The following is a 21,210-nucleotide window of genomic DNA, read 5'->3' as shown; positions in this document are numbered from 1 at the left end:
GACAGGTGTCACTTCACACCAGCTCCCTTCATAGGGTGCTCTCCTGATGGCATTGTCCATTTCTCATGTAAGTGTTATGGGGGGGCGAGAGATGGTTTAGAGACCATGTGCCCAATGAAGCCGAAAAATTTCTATAAAAATTATGAAGCGTCATACGGCTTGAACAGCAGAAAGGTGACGTAGCTCGCCTTAACACCATATAACCTTTGCAGTTAGTTTTGCTGTATTAGCAAGCATTATGAGGCCATTGCATTACATGCGTTGAAATACTTGATGAAATGTACATGGCACAAGTCATGTTACAGTTCCTTCAGAAAGTAAGGTGTAGGGCATTCCTAGAAGACACTGGCTTTTACACAGATAGTTCACAAACTATTAAATCGTCACTCAACATCCTGCACCTCAGTATAGTGTACATCCGCACTGGTAAATACAACATGACTTTGCCCGAATGTACATCAATTGTAATTTTGAGCTAACACACCTCGTAAGAGTTAAAACTATAAAACAATACAGTAAAACGCCTACAGAATGAATGCTTGTCCATCAATTAAACATTTTCTGGAACCTCATGTCCATCACGCATTGCATCTGGTGGGCTTTGGTTTGACGTAATTAAAGCACCGTGAATGAAGGTGCCCAAAGGCCAAACGAAGAAGGAACAGGAAAGAGCTCTCACCCTGCCCCTTCTTCGTTTGGCCTTCGGGCATTGCGCTGCTTTACTTAAGTCAGAATGAACCAACTAGCTCAGCAAAAAGTTCTACTTCAACGGCTTTGGTTTGGTTTCATAACTTCAGAATGACTTATTCCGTCAAGAAGGCTTTATGTAGCATTACGAAAGCCCCATATAACTTTATGGGCATATCGCTTTATGCAGCGATGGCGTAGAGGTAGAGCGTCCACCTCGCGTGCATGAGGACTAGGGTTTGAATCCCGGCGCGCAATTTTCGCAAGAGCTGTACTGGCAGCGCCAGCTCGTGTCGATGGCAGAATGACAAAGCTGACAAATGCACGACACGAAATGAAGAGCGCTCCTCTACCTTTCTGGGGCGAGAGGTGGCACTGCTTGTGCAAAGCCATCTTTTCTGGTCCGGCATCACCGCGTACAATGCGGACTTTCGATTAATTTTCTCAGATTCAGGCACTTGACCCAAACGTAGATAAAGCTAAACTTGCAACTTATTGCCACCTACACTATACGATGCGGACTTTCGATTAACACTCATCAATTCAGGCAAGTACCCGATCCAAACTTAGTCAAAACAAAAATTGCCACTAAATGCCACCTCCGTGTGAAATTTGATTGCGAATAAGTGGTTTGGTCGAGAGATTTTTTCGATTTTGTCTGAGCAACGGAACACTCAGTACCATGTTCTTCATTGCAAAAACAAAAAAAAATTGCAAAAGCTACAGCTGTTGCTCCAATAGTATGCTTCCCAAACATAAAGCTATGAGCACCTGATAACTTTTGCACAAAACGTGTTTTTTCAGATACTTATTTCTTGTGTATAAAGCAAAGAGACTAAAAGAGAAAAAGCACACCACTGCCAACAAGCGGGTGTATGAAAACAAAGGTAGGCGAGGCTCATGTAGGGGAAGGCGAGCTGATGCCCAATGCACAGCACACACAAGGTTCACGTGCCTGACGATACGGCAGAGCACTTTCGCATCATGCATTAAGACTGGCCCCTTGCACCGAGCCTGAAAGCATACACAGCACGACCACACTGTCTGTTGACAAGGCAGTACTCACACGGCTCCTTGAGCTGGACCCAGGATACTGCCAAGAAGGGAGTCTCCATAAGGTATGCTGCTTTCTAGCTTGCGCCTAAAATCAGAGTCGACTTTGGCATAGGCTAATGTGCCACCTATGCCAACAGCAGCCACACCTGCTGTGATGACAATGGTCTTGGCAGAACTCCTGAAAGGACAAAAACGACTATCAGCGGTGGCTACAGCTCTCATGTTCTACATGTGTTTGCCTCAAGACACAACAACATGGCATCAGCGGTGTTTATAACTGAAAGTCAATGGCTCTTGGAGTCTGCATGTTAAGGGCTCAGATGGTAATGAGCTCAGACATTGTACAAAGATCACAATTAGCGGGAACACGAGCACACTACCAGTAGAGTCAAACAAGCCCAACTATAGAAAACCCAAGCTGGAGTTGGTCTGCAATGCTAGCACTGAATTACCCCCCGGGTGGAGAGATGCGACCGTATGACAGCAAAACGGCTGCCAACGAAGCCGGCACAGCCCGTATTTTCGCACACACATACGTGCTCAGCAGTGTGTGCGCGGGAAGAGAGAGAAAGGCTCGTGACAGACCAGTGCTTTTCGCCAAAGAAGTGGGGTTTCTTATTTTTGTATTTTTTTATTCTTGGGCTTAAAAAGTCATATGTCTCACAAGCAGTTGATGACAAGGAAAGAGACATACAAAATGGGTGCTTTTCGTCATAGAAATGGGGTTCCTCATTGTTGTATTTTTCAAATCCAGGGCTTACAGAGAATCTAATTGGAAACTTTTTACCTGTGCTCCAGAAATTGAAAAATAATGATTAATCTACAGTCCATGACCAGTGCGTGCAGCTTCAAGCCCCGTAAAACGAGCCATGAACACTGTTTTCAAACTGCACATACAGGGGCGTGGAATATAGATAACGTGGCGTGCAGGGCCTTGTTTGAAAGGTCGTTCTTTGCTCTTTTTAATGCATGTGCTCTGCTTTGTCAAGAACACTGCAAGGCACTTGCAGCACCAAAAAAAGGGCTACAATAAAATTTTAGAAGTAGCAAGGCCTCACTGGGTAGAAAAACAAAATCCGAGATGGTGTTAGCTCAAGCTTCAACACGTGACCAATGAAGCATTTTTCCCTGCCACCATGTTCGTCTGTCATCCTTGGAAGTGTCTTGATAGCTTTGCAGCTTGTAATGTGTATAATGTCACTCAGAAAGTGCCATCTACGAAGAAGATTCTTCATTCGGAAAACGGGAACACGGCATCGCAGTAGGGGATGTGGTTGGGCTGGTTCTAATTCTTTGTTTGGCTATTTTTTGCCCAGTAATAGCGGAAAAACGGGGTATTTTGTTAACTCTAAGGGACTAGTTTTCTTGCTGCTAGGAAGCTGTGACCTTAGAAAAGAATTATTTCATATCAGGCAACAAATATGCCTTCAGTGGACCTCTTGTTTGAAATTTTGAGAAAACATTTACTGTCAATTACGATACTTCCTAATGCGAAATTTGAGCACAGATCTTTAGGTGTTTTTTTTTACTGCCGCACCACGTTATATAAAAAGCGAAACCGTAAAGGTACAAGAGAGACGCAACAGATGGTCGGCAACTATGGAGCTCGGGCCGAATGCCACCGCAGACTTGCACTGTGCCCTCCACCTCACACTCCATTTGATATCACCATCTTTCCTCCTCCACAGCGCTCTGCATTCGATCTCTTTTATGTTCCGATGCGCCCGTTCCTGCATTCCTGCGCTCAATCACTCCGCTTAAATGCAGGAACGGGCGCCTAACAGTATGCTTTCAAAGGGGTTACGAGTTGTATTTTTTCTTTATATTTATCCTCCTTCACAGTAAGAACTTCAAATTTGCAGTGATCATTGAGACCAAGGAAACAAGTGAAGCAGCACCCATGCTCAAACAGTGTTCTTTTCGCAGAAACTCTGAAACATGGGAACGTGATCGCCCCTTGGCTGCGGGTTTCTAATACAGCATCGCACAGGATAAGCTGGGATTTACGTATTGTTGCAAAACGATACATTTCTAAAGTAACCACAGTCCACCTCTGAAGGTGCAGAACTTCTACCAGAATGAACGCACACTTATAAAGTTTGGTAAAAAGTATCTCCGAATTAAACTAATCATACACAGAAAGTTTACGCAGAATTAAGTGAGCATTTCAAATGTAGGTTTTTTATGTGGTATTCCGCAAAGTGACTTGGTAGAGCAGAAAGCTGTGCGAATTGGTACAAAATTACAAGAATAAAGGTGGGAGAATGGCCGTCTCCTGCTATGCCTAAGTGGTGGTGTGTCTGTTCCTGCTGAACAGAGGGAAGAAGGGTGCAGACTCTGATGCGTGCATACACAAGTGCTCCGGGCGCCGGTTGGGTAGCGGACAACAAATGAGGATATGGTTGCATCCCTTTACAGCCATTCACATGGAGGGAGCCCACGAGCGGAATGGAGTGGTGGCAGCGCGCGGAAAGGGGTACAGCACGTACCATGCGTACGCAAACACCAAAATGCTGCATGGATCAGAAGGAGGGTGCTGGCATAGAGCACCTCAATAGAGCCTCCTTTGGTGGCTTGGGACCATTTAGCCACATCCAAGCATTTTTGCGGAAATGAGTATTTTCATGTCTTTAACACATGACAGCATCCAGTACTGCTTCCATATATCCAAGTCTTAATTCAACCTTTCTATCGTAGGGGTCAGCGTAATGCAAGTAATTCAAAATGGTGTCTCCCGTCTGGAGAATAGATGTCGCCACCCAACCAAAGGAACACTGTATTGAGGCACTGTACACTGGCACACAGCGCAGTGCATTCTAATACCCGTCACACGGGCAGCTTCAATGCACATCGAGTCAATGGGCATCAAATTCTATAGGGACTGGCCAGACACCGCGGTTTTTAATGATCATTAACCTCGATGGGCATAGAGTCAATGGAGGTTCACGAATGGCCACTGAGAACGCCCTTGAACTCATCATATGTTAAAACATAAGAGATAAAAACTCGAAAGTAACAAAATAGCTTTTTGATTTAATGATAAAATTTTTGACAAAGTTAGCCAGTTGGCAAACTCATTTTTAATCAGCAGTCAAAATGACAGCTTGCTGAATGTCCAGTTGCCAGATGTAAACAATCCGACACTGTTCCTATGCGGCATCACAGCGTTCCACTACGTTTCTCTCATGTTCGCCTCTTGGCACAGCTAGCGACAACCGAGACCAAGAAGTGCCCCACAAAGGCTGCAAAGTTAAGAACACAACAAAGACAATCATTGATCTGGGGCAGCGTCGCTGGCGAAAAGTGAATGCTTCTGAAACGAAATGCTCATCGTCGCTCCACCATTGCTGTCTCTACATTGTGCCAAACTGTAGTTGAATAGCTTTCTCCAAACTAAGGTTCGATTAGAAATATTGCCTGGTTTTATTCTGCTTCACTTTGTATTTTAGTGCGAAAGCACTACTTCATAGGGTCAAACCCAACCAAGCATCTCGTGGCGTCACCCATAGTGGTGCGAACAGATCGGCTTTGCTGGCCACTGCATAAGAGCACTAGACTACTGCAGCAGCCGATCATGCCTTATGTTAAACTGCAACACACACTCGCGCTGTGCATTGCACATCACCGTCTTCATCAACTTCCATCTGCGGCGCCAACAGATCAGGTCAGATTAACCTCGATCAAAGTTTAACCAGAGTCTAATATAGTTGCCAGACGTGTCGATGACCCAGCAAGGCAAAACCGTGAGCCAACCACAGGCTAAACACATGCTTTCGCACGTCCACTCAGTTTAACCATGTTAAAACCCTACGATTTTTTTTTACTCAATGTTGCTATCCCTCGTGCCATCTGTTGGATTGCACGCTCACTACTCAATGATCATTGAAATTCGCCAAGTGGCAGCGATACATCTGGATGGCCCTCAAAAATTTCGATGGGCATTGAGATTGCCTGTGTGACGGGTATGACAAAGGTCCTCTCCCCTATACCGCACGTGCCATTCTAGCACATATGCCTATCCAACATGTTGGGCTGTGTAATTTTCATTTCTGTTCTCATGCAGGTAACAAATGTTGGAACCTTTCAGGAAGTGACCGCAGCCTTACAAAATTATTTGAACCATACACTCAACATCCCAGATTGCTGCCCGGAAAAACTGCTTTCAACATTGTGGCAACAGAATCTAAACAAAGCTGACTGTAGGGAAGAAAAAAAACTGGAGGGGACACTTAAGCTCTGCTTTAAGGATGACACAATAGCATCAATGAGTTAAAGGGTCCCTGAAGAGGGTGTTTAAGGTTGTGTATAAAATGCTCGCATTATGTAGAGTACAGGCCAACGAACGATCATGCTGCAAACAAGACCTCAAAACGAGCAGATAATTTACAATGCAATTTTAAAAACTCCCGCTTCCACATCTACCGGCGACCTGCGCACGTCGGCAGCCAGCGGAGAAGACGAGTGCGAGGGGCCGGCGAAGGAGGGCCGACATTTCAGCGTGCAAAAAGTGATGAGAGGAGAGGGAAAGGTGCGAAGACGTGGAAATTCAAATTTTGGCTACAGATAACTTAGCTTCCACAAAGCGCATCTAAAAAATTCTTGCTGGAGGATATTTGTGAAGCGACGTCCTTTAGCATCCTAGGCACATCACATCTTTGTTCAGACCTCCTTTCACAGCCCCTTTAATGCTCTTACATGTGAAACTGGTCATTCTCCACTTCACATTCATAGGCCCCTGGTTCTCACACCACTCTTTCCACTATGGTGCAGAGGTTAAAGGATGCACCCCTGCCCCGCGATGAAAGGTGCTGCCACCAGCAGGGCTTGTGAGAACCAGGTTGCTCTTCCTGAGCAACCTATCATGATCAATCAATTTAACACCCACCTGTCATGGTGGTTAGTTTGCTCACAATCCACTGGGCAGACCTGTTGAAATGACGCCACAAGGTCACGTGACCTTGGTGGCCCACCTAGGTTGCTTCTTCGCGGGAGGACACATGGGAGATCCTATTTTTCGCTTACAACGCCTGATTTCCTGGGTAACCGGGCCTTTAATACTATCGCATTACAACATCCATCCCTGACCATCTTTGAAGCAGCTAATTCAGACAGCAAGATTACTTAACGAAGCAAGACAAATAAGACCAGCTCATATCGTTTGCATAAAGCTCAATTTAAACAGACAATCGGGATAAACTGATGCTGGCCTGTATCAATATGTATCAATACGGTATCACGTTCTAATCACAAAGCGACTGCTCTCACTGAAAACGGAATGTTTAGAAAATTAAAAAAAGGCAACAAAGAGAAATACAGGTGTCGCCACCAGCTGCTGACTTCGGTAGTAAAATGCATGCCTGCAAAGCTTTCATAAGCTAGAAAAAGAGGAAAAAATAAATATAGGAGTTGCCATCAGCGGCCGATTTCAAAAGTAAAATGCATGCATGCGAAGCTTTTATACACTATAGAAAAGACAACAAAAGTAAATACGGCTGTCACCACCAGCAGCTGACTTTGGAAGCAAAATGCATGCCTGCGAAGCTTTTATAAGCTAGAAAAGAGGACAAAAAGAAATACAGGAGCCGTCATCAGCGGCCGATTTCGGAAGTAAAATGCATGCCTGCGAAGCTTTTATAAGCTAGAAAAGAGGACAAAAAGAAATACAGAAGTCGCCATCAGCAGCCGATTTCGAAAGTAAAATGCTTGCATTGACACTGATTTTTCCAAGCGAATCCCAGAGGGTACACTACGCTGCCATAGACTTCAAAAAACAGTAGCAGCCCGCAGTTTTGCAGTAAGGACGTCGTGAGTTTGAATCGAATGGCGTAAAGTTTTTTTAAATCTGGGCGACACATGCTACATACACATGCATTATGAGCCAGAGATTCTACTGAGAACAATAAATGGATGGAGTTGTCCTCAGAGTGCCTCAGTAAATCTACCAGTGAGCAGTTGAAAGCAGTGGCAGCAGTGAACTGAACACTATGTAACTACCAACAAATCTAAAACCCTTAAAGGCCAGGTCATCAATGAAACTCTATCATGCTGACATGCCATGCAGTCAAGTGGATGCGTGATGTGTTGGGGCTGTATATACTATTGACATGCAATGTAGTGAAAGTAGTGCACCGACAAGAGCACACCACTCTGTTGATCTTCTAAGCCTTGGTTAAGGTTTTGAAGAAAACATGCAGCGGCATAGAACACTGTGCTTGGAATTGCAAGTCATGGACAGGGCAGTCAGGCCTTATTATCGGGCCCTCCAATCCAACTACTTTTCCTGCGCGGATGGAGTGTGGAGCTCTCAGTGAGGGGCAGGACAAAAACTTGGCAAGAGGCAATATGAAGCGAAAGATGTTCCCACTTATGCTATCTGAGGTTTGTCTCTATGAAAGATGCTTGTCAGAACCTTGGACATATGATGAACTACTTTATATGGCCTTCGATATTGCACACTACGTGAAACAAACACAGTAATTCCTTTACCCTCGGCTTGTTCAATTGCTTAGAGCAAAATTAGAAGTTACAGCATTTGATGTCGACAAACCAAATACTGTATAAACGCGTGTAAGGGGCACGCTTTTTTTCCAGATTCGAAGGCTAATTTTTGGGGTGCGGCCAATATATACAATATGCGAAAAAAAAAATTTTAAGTAAAAACAAACCAATCGTAGGATTTCTTTTGCCTTCAATCGTCACTTGCGGAGTCTTCCAGCTCCAAGCTGGTGCTGTGCCCAGGTGCAGGCTCATCTAAGAGGAAGTCGTGTAGCATAGGTGCTGTCAACGCGTAGCCGTTGTTTTACACTTCCATCACATAGCAGAGCAGCTTTTATTCCAGTTCAGGAAACTTGCATGGCTTGCCTCAAAAAGCGTGCTTTTTGCATCCTTTTGGTTTCACAATCGTTGGATGCACTTCTTGGCCACGTCGAATGTCATGCCCGCTGCACATTTGCAGTCTTCGAGATAGAACTACAACCATGTAGCTATTAAGGTGCTTGTCCATGTGATAAAATTGTAACGCTTGGCGGCAGCATACGAAAGTCACAACTACGGTGGACATGCTACCCCGACTCCCATGCCTTTGACGGCCACAAAAAGCGATGATGATGAGCCATGGCCTCGGGCACCATCCGCGGGCGGCACCTGGAAGCTCCAGTGCGCGTACGCGGCCTCCGCGATCAAGCACACTGTTGCTCAGCCGGAGCTGATAACAGAGGCCACGCCGCGTACATTTTGAAGACGATTCCCATGTGGGTTGTGGAAAGTTCGGCAGCAGCCTTTAAACAAATCTTTTTTATTTATATTTTCTGTGGGAAAACGGTGCGGGCCGTACAAAGGTGCAGCCTTCACATGCATTTATATGGTAATGCGCTGAGTCGAATCATTTGAAACACCTGCGCATGCAACTGGCAGTCGTACATAAGAATCAATGGTGTTTTACACATATCTTTCATTCCATGTTGGCAATAACGCAAATTTCTTTTCCTTGAAATGCAACCAGACTGCACGGTTTGCTTCTCAGCCATACAGTGGAGCCCTTAAACTTCCACAAAAAAACGAAGGCTTGAAAGCTAAGGACGAGTGTTCTACTTAAAATAGAAGTTATTTAGCTCTTGATCCATGTGTGGGCAAGTCACCGGGTTTCTTTTGCGCACTGAAGGTAAGTGCTGACATCGATGTTTTCCTCATCGGTGACACTTGGAAGCATGGCTTCGTGCATGGTAGTTGCCACCCTGCCATGGACGAGCCTGAACGGTGTGATCTGGGTGGCCTCCTGCACAGCGGTGTTGTACACAAAGACGACATAAGGGAAAAATTTGGTCTCGTGTTTGGTGTCCGCATACATGGCGAGCAGATCAGCGATGGTTTTGTTCAGGTGCTTGGTCAGTCCGTTGGCCTGCAGATGGCATGTTGTAGTCCGCCAGTGGCTTGAGTGGCTGTAGTTAAAAATGGCTTGGGTAACCTTGGCTGCAAATGCTGTTCCCCTATCAGTGAATAGAAGTTCTAGGGTGCCGTGCGGCAAAAGAGTCTGCTCGACGATGCAGTACTACTAAGCAAGGCTTTTGCTTCGGCATAGCGATTCAAGTACAGCCGACAACCGATTTTTCGGACCCTCTAGGGACCGCGAAAACGACCGAAAAATCAGGCAGTCCGGAAAATAAAATTTCACCGAAAAAATCACAAACTTATTGCCATTATGCTGGAAGAAAAGGTCAGTTGTGTTGCACACATTCTAAAGCTCCTAATGACTAAATTTCGCCCCGCAACACCTGCACAGACAACAGGTGGCGACCACTTTCACAAACTCGGCCTGGCTGTGCTGCCCTCGGCATGTCACCGATGAATGTACGGGTTGGGACAAAGTCTAAACCGGAAAGCGAACACGCCGCTGCAGGAACTGCATTGCACCCACAGTACGATGGGCCCAGAACGAGAACGCGAAGATGGCAAAACAATAAGAACCGAGAAACGGCCGAAGCAAGCGCTATGTCGGCGTTGGCCTCCGTCATTAGGCCCAGCGACTGGAGCCAAAATCTGCATCGTATTCGGCGATATGCACTCTGCGGTGGCTTGTGTATAAAGAGGGGTGTCTTGCCTGTCATCTAAACGCCAGTTATTTACGGTTTTACAATAGAAAAGTCGGGGTTGCGGTGCATTTTGCCGCGGGTGCGCTGACCTCGCTTTAAAATGCACCACCACTTCCTCCCGTGCTCGCCGTCTCCGTGAAGCCGTATGCCTCCCACGCGTTTCGCTGCTACTTCTTTCCGTATTCAAAACAAAAGACTCGGCATTGATGAGTTCCACGAACTCTGACTGCTTTTAAAAAAGTTCGTGCGGCAGAAGACGTTCAAGAACCGTACGAATTCGAAACCATGCGGACACAATGTGCCAACTCGTGCAGAATTTCAGTATCGCAAGAGGCCCAATTTAAGCATGAATTTCGTTTTATTTGATCAAGTTTTCAATCTCTCCTGCAGTTTGAAGTAGTGAGGTTTCACTGTACACATTATATGTCGGCTTGGGTATTGGCTCGAAAAATCCGAGGTCCGAAAAATCGAGCAGTCAGTTGCGGTGCGCCCGAAATTTCAGGCACTCTTATACATTGGCTCTATGGGCCATGTCGTGGTGCCGCGAAAAAGTCCGAATAATCAAGCATGTCCAGAAAATCAGGAGTCCGAATTTTCAGTCGTCGACTGTAGTTGGTCACCACGATGATCTACTTGCTCCCAATGTTGAAGTTGAGAAGGGGGAAGGAGATCCATTCCAATCTGTTGAGAGGGTTTGCTTGGTGGTGGTATAGGCTTCAATATTACAGCTGGCCTGACTGGCGGAGCGATGTGGCGTTGACACTCACGCCATGTTTTGACGTAACATGAGACTTTGGCAGTCGTGGCCAGTAGTATTTATCTTCTATGCGGTGTAGGGCGCTGGTGAACCCGAGGTGGCCAGTTGTTGGTTCGTTATGCAAAGCCTGCAGAATTTCTTCTCGTAAGCTGTTTGAACTTGTTGGGGGCGAAGGTCTTCATGAGGAGGCAATTTTGCACAGAAAAAGCCTTGCCTTCCAGATACTGGCACAAGATGCTGTATGTAGGTCAGGGTCCGAGAGTTGGTGTTGCACGAAGTTGCTGGTGCTTATCGGCCCCAAAAAGGCAGTCCACATCAGTGTGCTTGTGTAAAGATTTGTAGCAGGCTGGGCAATTTTATTTTTATTTTTTTCTCCTGCCTACACTAATCTATGTACAGATTTGTAGACAACAGTCATGTCAAACTCCTGGAGGTGCAGGCTCCATCGGCCAAGGTAGCCGGAGGGTCCTTCAAACTGGAAAGCCTGCAGAGTGCGTGGTGATTGCTGGCCACCTTGAGTGGCCATCCATACAAGTAAGTGCAGAACTTCGATGTAGCCCAGATGATGGAGCGGCACTTTTTCTCAGTCGTTGAATAGTTAGCCTCGGCTTTCAACAATGGCTAGCGTATGCAATTACTTTCGCCAGTCAGTCGCTTTTCTGAACGAGGGCAGCTCCTAGGTCCATGCTGCTTGTGTCGGTATGAATTTCAGTCTCAGCATTTTCCTCAAAGAGCCCGAGGATCAGAGGGGACTGTAAAAGACGCGGAAGTTCCTTCAATGCTTCTGTTTGCGGTGCTTCCCACTTAAATGGCACGTTTTCCTTTGTCAGCTGGGTCACGGGTTCAGAGATGCATTAAAATTTGTCGAGAACTTGTTGGTAATATTCACACAGTCCAAAGAATCTGTGCACAGCTTTCTTATCAGTCGGCAGCAGAAACTGCGCAATAGCAGCTGTTTTCTGCGAGTCTGGGCGTACTCCATCCTTGCTTACAATGTGGCCTAGAAACAGCAGCTCTTCATTGGCGAAGTGGCCCTTCTCTGCTTTCAAAGTTAGCCTGGATAACTAGATTGCTTCCAGCACTGTTCAAAGCCTTTTTAGGTAGTCATCAAAGTTCGAGGCGAAGACTACGCCATCTAAGTATATTAGACAAATTTGCCACTTCAGGCCTGCCAGCAGCGTATCCATTACTTGCTGAAACATTGCTGATGTAGAACAGAGAACCAATGGCACCACCTTGAACTCGAAGACGCCATCCAGAGTGATGAATGCGGTCTTCTCGCTATCTCTTTCATAGACCACAATTTGCCAGTAGCCACTCTTGAGGTCCATCGATGAGAAATACTTGGCGTTGCAGAGCCGGTCCAGTATGATGTCGATGTGGGGAGGGGGTAGACATCCTTCTTCGTTATGTTGTTCAAGCGCAGGTAATCGGCACAGAGCCAAAGTGTGGAGTCTTTCTTTTCCACAACCGGTGCCGCCCAGGAGCTCGTCGATGGCTGGATGACAGCTTCATCGAAGCATTTTTTCAACTTGATCCAAGATGACTTGGCGTTCTCACAGCGATACACAGTATGGGCTTTGGCGGAGAGGTCTGGCGTGTTCATCAGTTGCAAAGCGGTGTTTTCAGTTAGTGTTTGTTGGACCTTCAAAGACGACGACGAAGAGCTTTCACTAACTTTGAAGAGAATTGCGTATTTGATCTTGTCTGTTCCGGGGCACGGCTGGGCTGATGTTGAGGGTGGGCGAATTCTCTTGGATAGGCGAATATTCTGCAATCAGTCAGACAGAGTGAAGGCGTCTCAAACTTTGAGTAGTTCACCTAAGAAAGCAATCATGGGTCCTCTGTTCAGGTGTCAGTATTCTTCGCCGAAGTTGGTCACAAGCACTTCGGCTTGTCCATACCGGAAACGGGCGGTGATGCCTAGTCCTCTACCTAGACGTAATTCCGTGTTCCCTTCGATGATGGATTCGATGTTCTTGGCTTCTGTGGCATCTATGGTGACTATAATGCTTGAGTGGATGGGACGCTCAATTGTTCATCACGACACTCAGGCTGACGTGGCGCTCCAGGGTTGTCACTGAAAAGATGGCTTCGTCCGTCAAAAAAGTGACGAGATTGGATTGCTGGTTGATGATTCCCGATGGTCATTAAGGAAATCCATGCCCAAGATCACGTTGTGGGAACATTGCTGTAGCACTACCAAGGTCGCAGAATAGGTGTGCCTGTTAACAGTCACTCCCACAGTGCACCATCCCGATGGCGTAATAAGGTGGCCTCCTGCAGTGCAAATTTCTTGCCCATCCCAAGCGGTCGTGACTCTCCTCAGGTTTAAAAAATAACAGTGCGGAAAAAGGGCACTTCAAGGATAGAAAACACGGGACAAGCGCTTGTCCTGTGTTTTCTACTTTTGAAGTCCCCGTTTTCCGTGCTGTTATTTTAATATATGTATTACCAACTCACCCGCCTTGCTATCGTGTTGAATCTCCTCAGGTGCAAGACACATGCTCCATTCATCAACGAATAATTGGCTGCTGTGTCGACTAGAGCGGAAAATTTCTGACCGTTGATAGCCACTTCTAGGTCCGATGTCCTGGCTCTCATATTGCACATCATCCTTGGCGTCGAGTCAAGGTTTCATCGAGTATGTGAATCACGGGTAGGGCGAGTCGTCGCCGGGCCTTTCTTGGGTGACGGCATCATTCTGAAGTCAGGTACCGCCATGGTCAAGGTTGTTGTGTGCAGCACCAGCATACTGGGGGTGACGTCTTCATGCTGCGTGGTTGGTGGAGGATCTGCAGCATTTCGCTTGTGAACAACCTCAACTCAAGAGGTTGCTGTCTTTAGTTTCCCCTACAGGGGCTTGGATACCACTCTCGAGCACTTGCTGTACGGCTGCAACATGACAATGGAAATGGCACACATGTTGGGAACAGAGACCTCGATGGGCAGCTCTATGTGTAGCCAGCATGACAAGTATTCCGCTATCTCCCATGGTTGCTGGCAGGTTCTGGCCGTGATGCATCATAGGCGAAATCCTGGAGGCCCATTCTGGTGTATGGGCAGTGCCGGAGAATGCGGCTGGGCTCGCCGCAGTGGAAGCATAGTGGGCAGTGCTGATCAGGGGCCCTCCAGAAGTCTGGTTTTCTTAGCGGAGCTTGCTGAAAACTGGGCAGGTGAGCGGGAGACAGGGGTTGCTGGGGTGGCACAAAGAGCTCCAGGCGCAGGCTGGCGGGACGACTTTGGCTGCGTACGGCAGCGAAATAAGCCATGGCCCGAGGTTCTTGGGGCAGAGTTGTTGCCTGTGGGATGCCCAATGCCTGTTGAACTTCTTCACAAATGGTGTTCATGAGCCACGGCACCTGAGGCTGTGTTCGCAATGGCAAGAGTCGGCGCAGTTCTTCACGGACGACATCACGTATAATCTCTCTCAAGTTCTTGCTGCTTGCAAGCGTAGTTTCCAGATGAATTACAGAGACTTAGGTTGTGCGATTGCATTGACTGGCTCGGGCATCGAGCTATGGTGGACACTTGAATGATTTTGTCAATATACTTGGGAGGGTTGCGAACAAGGCCAATCCTTGACACCTTACTTTCTTTTCCTCCGTCATCTCAGGGCCCGCGCACCAGAAAAGGAGTGTCATTTCCTAGGCGTACGTTGTGACGGACTCATTGGGCTGTTGGATGAGAGCCCAGCAGTAGCTCGGTCCTCCTTGCGTACGACACACATGAAAGTCTTCACTAGCTACCTCTTGAATAGGTCCCATGTAGCGAAGGATGTTTCATGATTTTCGTACCACGTTTTAGAGCCATCGAAGGCAAAACTAACATATTGGAGCTTCATGCCATCCTCCCACCTGTTGAATGTTGCCACGCACTCGCACTGATCAAGCCATTCTTCAAGATCTTCACCGGGGGTGCCGTTGAAGGTTGACGTTACCTAGGGCTGCTGCACGATGACTGGGTCGACGCTGTTGGCAGGCTCATGTTCGACACTGATGCTTCTTTCCACTGCTGGGTGTGATCCGGTAGGAACCCGAACTCAGGTAGCTTTCTTTGCAAACGTCTGCTGGCTCGGTGGACTGGTGACAGGTCCTCCGGTGAGAGACAAAGAGGGCTGGTGTCACGGTTTATACACAGCGTCCAGTACATGGACTGCTGCTACCAAGCACCTCCACCAGGTGTCATGTAGTGGTGATGGCAGTCTATAAGTCGGGAAGACAGCAAAAAGGGCTTTCAAAAGAAACTGTTTGTTGGGTCGATTCGTACCCACAAAGAACCGAATAACTCTGCGGCAGCGTTAGCAACAAGTGTGCTCAGCAGTCATCGAGCAGAATGCCTGCTGCTCTCGGCCATGCTCAATTTAAAGCTGGCAAGGCACCATCAAGATAAGGTGCCAGAGCAACTACAACAGTCTGGAACAATGTGAAAGCAGTTGCGCGTGGCTGTGATCAATCGAGATAAACCTGGCTGCATCTCGCGTCACAAACAAAATGATAAAGCAGAGAGTATGTGGCTTTGAGCGTGAACAGTACAAAGATCCGTGACAATATTAACTGAGAGGCAACGCTTAAGCCATTCATGCAACATTATCGACCGCAACAAAGGCTCCGCCATGGAAATGCACGCAGTCTTCCACAGCAGCCGCTGCCACCACCAACACCGCTGCTATGAATTTCGCACTGCCCACTCTTCGTTCCACTCCACTCTTTCTCTACATCCCACGCCGGCTTCTTTCCACGTTCATAACTACCCTCTACTTTCCTCATGCGTGCTGCGCAGTTATCCAAAAATTGGCTCCTAACAGCTTGCAAGTCTGATGGTGAAGGCTACTGTAGCAGAAGCAGCAACAAGATATTCATACCTTGGTTCCGAATATACATTCTGAAACCAACAAAGTAGGCAAAAAAACTTGGTTTACATTCATGTAAATATGGTAACGGGAAACACGGGCCTTAAAATAAAAATTTTTACTAGAGATATCGCAATGAAATTAGGCGTGTATTAGTTTCTTCCTCCTGTTTTCAGATATAATTAGTTTTGGTAAATATCAATTAGTTTGGTTTCCACATTATGAGAAAATACCTGATGCCTAATTAATTTCTTCAGGCCATTAAGACACTTTCCCTCAATACTGTTTCGTATGGATTGAAATGGAGATGTACCTAAAGACCTCCCATGCAGAGCTCTTCTATTTATAACGTTGTTGAGATAAATCATCATATAAAAATGCTCAATTTTGTCGAAGCTCCATAATTATCAAATATAATTAATGACATTTTGTAGAAAATTTGATATGTTCAACTCAGACATAAAAAAAAATAGCATAGCTCCATAGTACAGTTCTTTTGGAATTAAACAGTATAAGGTTAATTAAAATTGCACCATAAAAACATAACAGAAAGTTCCATAAGGCTAGTCATGTTGGCAAAAAATGCGAATCTGAGAAAATGGCATTTGAAGTGCACGCACTAGCCATTCAGAGGTCATTATAGAGTCCTCAGAAAACTGAAATGCAGACATTCCAAAAAGATATCACAATAGTGAGTAACACCAGTATGTAGGAAGGGCACCAGCTCTGGAATAAGATCAAGGTGGCGGCCATGGGGAATGCAGTTGCAGGCAGCGAAGCGCGCAAGTGCTGCCCTTTCGGCACTTCGGGGGAAGGGGTGCCAAATATACAGACTTTTCAGATTGAATGAGACCTTGAAACTTTAATTTAGGGTATATTGAATCCAAATATGCCAAACACCCACGTCTCCCTTTAAACAACCACAAGGATGGGCCACACTTTGGGGCAACCACTCTGCTGGTTAAATGAAGAGCAATGGCCTAATCAGAGAAAGCAATCTGATGTGCACCATTGGGCTATACTGGTCACCCAATTCACATGGCCGCTGTGTTTCGATAAAGCAGTATTGCGGTACTCGAGTGGAACACACAACCGAAAGATGCATTCACCTTGCCTAATGACACCATTCTTTTTGCACTCTGCACACCAGTGTTTTTGAACTTGCATCTTGTTTATAGTTGCCACATTTGTATATTTATGCTCATTCATAGTTCCTTGGTGGCACGAGCCAATAACAACATCACTATGCAAAAGGACTGGAGCACACAAATTACTTGCATACAAGACATGCCGAGTACAGAAATGGAGCAAGTTCAGGTCTAAAAAGTAAATACTTAGGGTATTACTGCACTTTCCTATGCCAGTGAGGACATAACAGAGGTGACAACAGAGGGCTGGTATGGGACTTCCTGCCTCACCTCAACCTCCCTGCATGGAGGCAGGTGAGGGTGAGCCCCCGTGGGGGTGGTCACGTTCTGCTGTGCAGTATGACCATGGATAACGTCACGCGGATTTTGTCCTGAGAGAACAAATTTGTTCTTAGAAGCTTGGATCAATATACAGAGCATTCTGCAATTAAATGCATGCCCTAGAATACTTCTCTCAGCTGAACTGGTAAATTATTCAAGGTCAAATCGCATTTGGTCGGCAGAATTGTTTCATGCTACATTTGTGTGGGGCACTTGCCTGAATCGATCAAAAAAAGTTGGATATTTGCATCGTCTGTGGACAAGACAAAACAAAACAAGCCCACACTGCAGAGATTGCATCGGTGGCACCATCTTGTTTGTCAGCCGTACAGATTCGGCTCGGCACAGGAGGTGGGTGTTTTAAATGAGGTTTGAAGATGCTTCTTCACGAAAGACTTGAAATTTAGTGAAGTTTTGGCCAAACTAAGTTTCTTGTGATCACTGATAAAGCAGCTGAAAAAAAGTAAAAAAAAAAGTCTTCAAACCTCTCGCGAAACCCCCCCCCCCCCCCCCCCTATCTCTCCTTTGCTGAATTTCTATAGCCAACAAATGAGATGACGTCACTGGTGCAATCGCCAAGATAACGGCGTGTTTTATTTCATTCCCACGACAGCCAATAAAAATATTCTACTTTTATTAATCGATTCAGGCAAGTACCCCAAACAAATCAAGTATAAAACAATTCCGCCAACCAAATGCCATTTCTGTGCGAAATTTGAGTTCGAACAAATCACCAGTTTAGCTGAGAGAAGCATTCTACAGTGCGCGTTTGTGAAAAAGTTTGTACATGTGACTGCCTGCACAGTAACTAATATCATCTGCACCCTGTTTTCAACAATACGCAGATAAGCAAGAGGAATGAAATCAATCACAATCACGCCATGCGGCTGATATTTCCATCATCCCCTAGATGACAAAAGAAAACTGTTTCATAATGATCCATGTCAGCATTTAAAGGGTCTCCTCGATTTGGCTGCACTTTCTGCACCAGTTCAGGAGGTGCAGCACTCTCGCGCTCGATTAGACAGTGCAGCTAGAGCCACCTGCACTTCGGAACTCAATTTGACTTTGCGCTGCACGAGTTCTTCTGCAATAGCCTCCCGGCAAGTAGTGCAACGTGCTTGGCACGCTCCATAGCAGACAAGTAGCAGACGGCTCCACGGCCATGCTTGTTTTATTGAGTGGCATTGAGACCATGGTTGAGACGGCCGCGTACCCGTGATAAACGCGGCATCTGCGCCGTGTCCTCACCAAACAGCTGAAATAACAGTGCGTGCGTGTGCATGGGCGCGCATGTGTACGCATCTGTGTATGCGCGTAAGCGACTGGCTGGCAGGTGCACTGCGTACGAGTTCTCATCTTTCTGTCCAACCTCGCACTTTGCTTTGCGCCATTGCTCTTTTGTGAGCAAATATTATTACTACACACAGCACAATGAAGCGTTTGCATAAGAGGCAGACGGTGAGGTGTTCTTAATGAGTGGGTGATCGCAACACTTGTGATGGCTCGCTGCGGTCAACATCATCTGCCACATATAGCGCCTGGCCTTAAGGTCGCCATCAGCCCATGCCTTCACCTGCCAGTCTCTGATAGTCGCTCCGCCGCCATCGTCTGCCAACAGTGGACACGAGTTGTTGAGTTCAGATAAGTCCAATATAACTATTTCCTTCTGTAGCTTGCGGATAGCCACAGTCACTTTCCGGACAGAATGGCAACAGCCTGAATCACGCGTATTAACTCAAAGGTCGTCTCGGGCGGAAGTCTGAATAATCTCTTGAATTCAAAGTATGTTGTCGCTGCAAAGTACCTGTTGGCTCTGTGACGGTCAACCTGTGCCACTTCACACAATGCAAAGGAAAGGGTGGTATCAAATCCCTTTTGGAAGTAACAAATTTCATGGTCGCTGCACGATATGCGCCACTTCGAATGAATGCACAGCGTTCAATATAACTTGCACAATCCTGCGCATATGTCAAACCACGCGACAAACACCAACACACGGCCGCAGGAGACAAACGTTTCCGCACTTTTGCACTCGATTTGCCCGCTGCATCGAGAGCACTAGTGTCAAGCTACACTCACTCCACAAGAACTGGTGCTGCACTGGCACAGCACTTTTGTGAACAAGTGCAGTAAGTACAGCCAAATCAAGGAGACCTAAAGTTAAAGAGGCTCTGAAACACCTTTCGAGGAGAGCACTGTGTTATGAAAACCTGATGCAAGTAATACACTTCTACACGCAGCAGAGGACCCAAAATCATGCGCTGAATTTGGCGAGCCCTTCCCAGCGGCTTTTTCATGCTAGCACCCTCCTCCATCGCTCGCACCTGCGTATACAAGCTCAAAGGTGGCTATTGGTTAGATTCTTTCACACGTCAGGCAGCTGCAACCAATAAGCCACGTAGCTGTGGCGGGTCAGGATGCTCTGCCCCCGGAGGTGGGGCCGACGGAGGAGCGCGTACAAAAAGTGACGAGAGGAGAGCGAAAGGCGCGAAGACGCTGATATTCAAATTTTGACTACAGATAACTCGGCTTCTACAAAGCGCATTTAAAAAATGACGCGGCGTGATTCAACATCCCAGGCATACCGCAACCTTTCAGAGCCCCTTTAATGCATCTGCACAATACCTGTGCAGAACAAAACACGCCGGGCCTGCCACGACAATCGGGTTCAAGACAGAGGAAAGAATGAGATGCACAACCTTCCGGAGGAACTTGTCGACTGCAGACGGACGAGAGACCTGGCCTTGTGCCGGTTGCCAGGAAGCTGAAAACATTGCAGCCAACATTGCATCATCGCCTCTACCAACAAGCGCAGCTTATTGCTACATAATCACAGCAGCTTATCTTGAACTCAACCACAGTACAAACTAAATTTGTCACTGCGTTTAAGCTAACGTAAAAAGAACCTAGAAAACTACACAGCTTGTGCCTCTTTTGGGTGGTACAGCGAAAATGGGCGAAAGACAGTAAACAATAAGGCGCACACAAACGAGCGCTGTCCTTGTTCCTTTTTCTGCCTTTCACATATCCGCTGCTCCACCGCAAATGAACCTTTACGAACCAGCCCAACTTGCCATCCTACTACAGAGCCTGTGCCTTTGACACATCCGCACGACACGAACATGACTAAGGTGGCGGGTTTGGATAGTCAGCGTGCCACAGCGATGGGAAAATAGTGCGGGAGGGTGCGTGTCTCTCTTGTATCTTGTACCTCCCGCGCTGTTTTCACATCACTGACACGAACTCAACCTTGAGACTACAACTATGCCCGCGACTCTTAGGGTTACCTCGTCTTTTTACGCGTCTCGCAATCAAAACGAGCTCTAGCAAGTTGACAAGTAGAAAGGCTGACGAAACGTTATAGCTCATCGTTTCTTTTTTTTTTCGCCCCATTATTCGCGTTAAAGCTTACCAGCCGAGAACATCGCCATGAAACCTGCCGTGTCGACCGCCACATTTTTTCGGCCGGCCCCTCCGATTGCCGGAAGCCGGAAGCATTCTAGTCATAGAGTTTCTTACATGCCAGTCCTGTGATGCCAGGGGGAAAGGGGTCACAGAGTTTCCAAATACTACTTGGAGGAAAAGCTAGCGCCACCGTCTATGCGAGTTTCTTATGCTACTGTTCTAGAAGGTTGTGTTAGAGTGTACTAGAATTCTAGTACACTCTAGTTGTGTAGTGGCAAAATCAGCGCTCTCCCCGTGAGGGGTTAGAAGCAGTTGCCGTGGCGGGGCGCTGGCGTAGAATCTGTTTAATTAATTAACCTTTTAAAAGATATATATATATATATATATATATAT

The 21,210-nt window shown here is 46.6% G+C and overlaps 1 protein-coding gene across 3 annotated transcripts in view; it reads right to left on the bottom strand.

Moving 5' to 3' along the window:
- The window catches only part of LOC144110057 (MICOS complex subunit MIC60-1-like), a 95,265-nt gene extending 74,291 nt beyond the window's left edge, over positions 1-20,974 (bottom strand). For 2 of the 3 annotated variants that reach the window (XM_077642867.1, XM_077642873.1), the window contains exons 1-3: positions 20,825-20,973; positions 20,112-20,176; positions 1,754-1,921 (exon numbers count right to left, since the gene is read on the bottom strand). In XM_077642867.1, the coding sequence (XP_077498993.1) occupies positions 1,754-1,921; positions 20,112-20,176; positions 20,825-20,869 (278 nt within the window). In that variant the 5' untranslated portion in view covers positions 20,870-20,973. Of the gene's footprint in view, positions 1-1,753; positions 1,922-20,111; positions 20,177-20,824 lie in introns of all 3 variants that reach the window. The other variant, XM_077642883.1, reaches the window with a different exon arrangement.
- Between the last annotated feature and the right edge of the window lie 236 nt (positions 20,975-21,210).

Source organism: Amblyomma americanum, chromosome 1 (genome assembly GCF_052857255.1).
Source record: "Amblyomma americanum isolate KBUSLIRL-KWMA chromosome 1, ASM5285725v1, whole genome shotgun sequence".
NCBI classification, from domain to species: domain Eukaryota; kingdom Metazoa; phylum Arthropoda; class Arachnida; order Ixodida; family Ixodidae; genus Amblyomma; species Amblyomma americanum.
The sequence above is the reverse complement of the archived record's forward strand: the minus strand, read 5'-3'. Positions and strand labels throughout refer to the sequence as shown.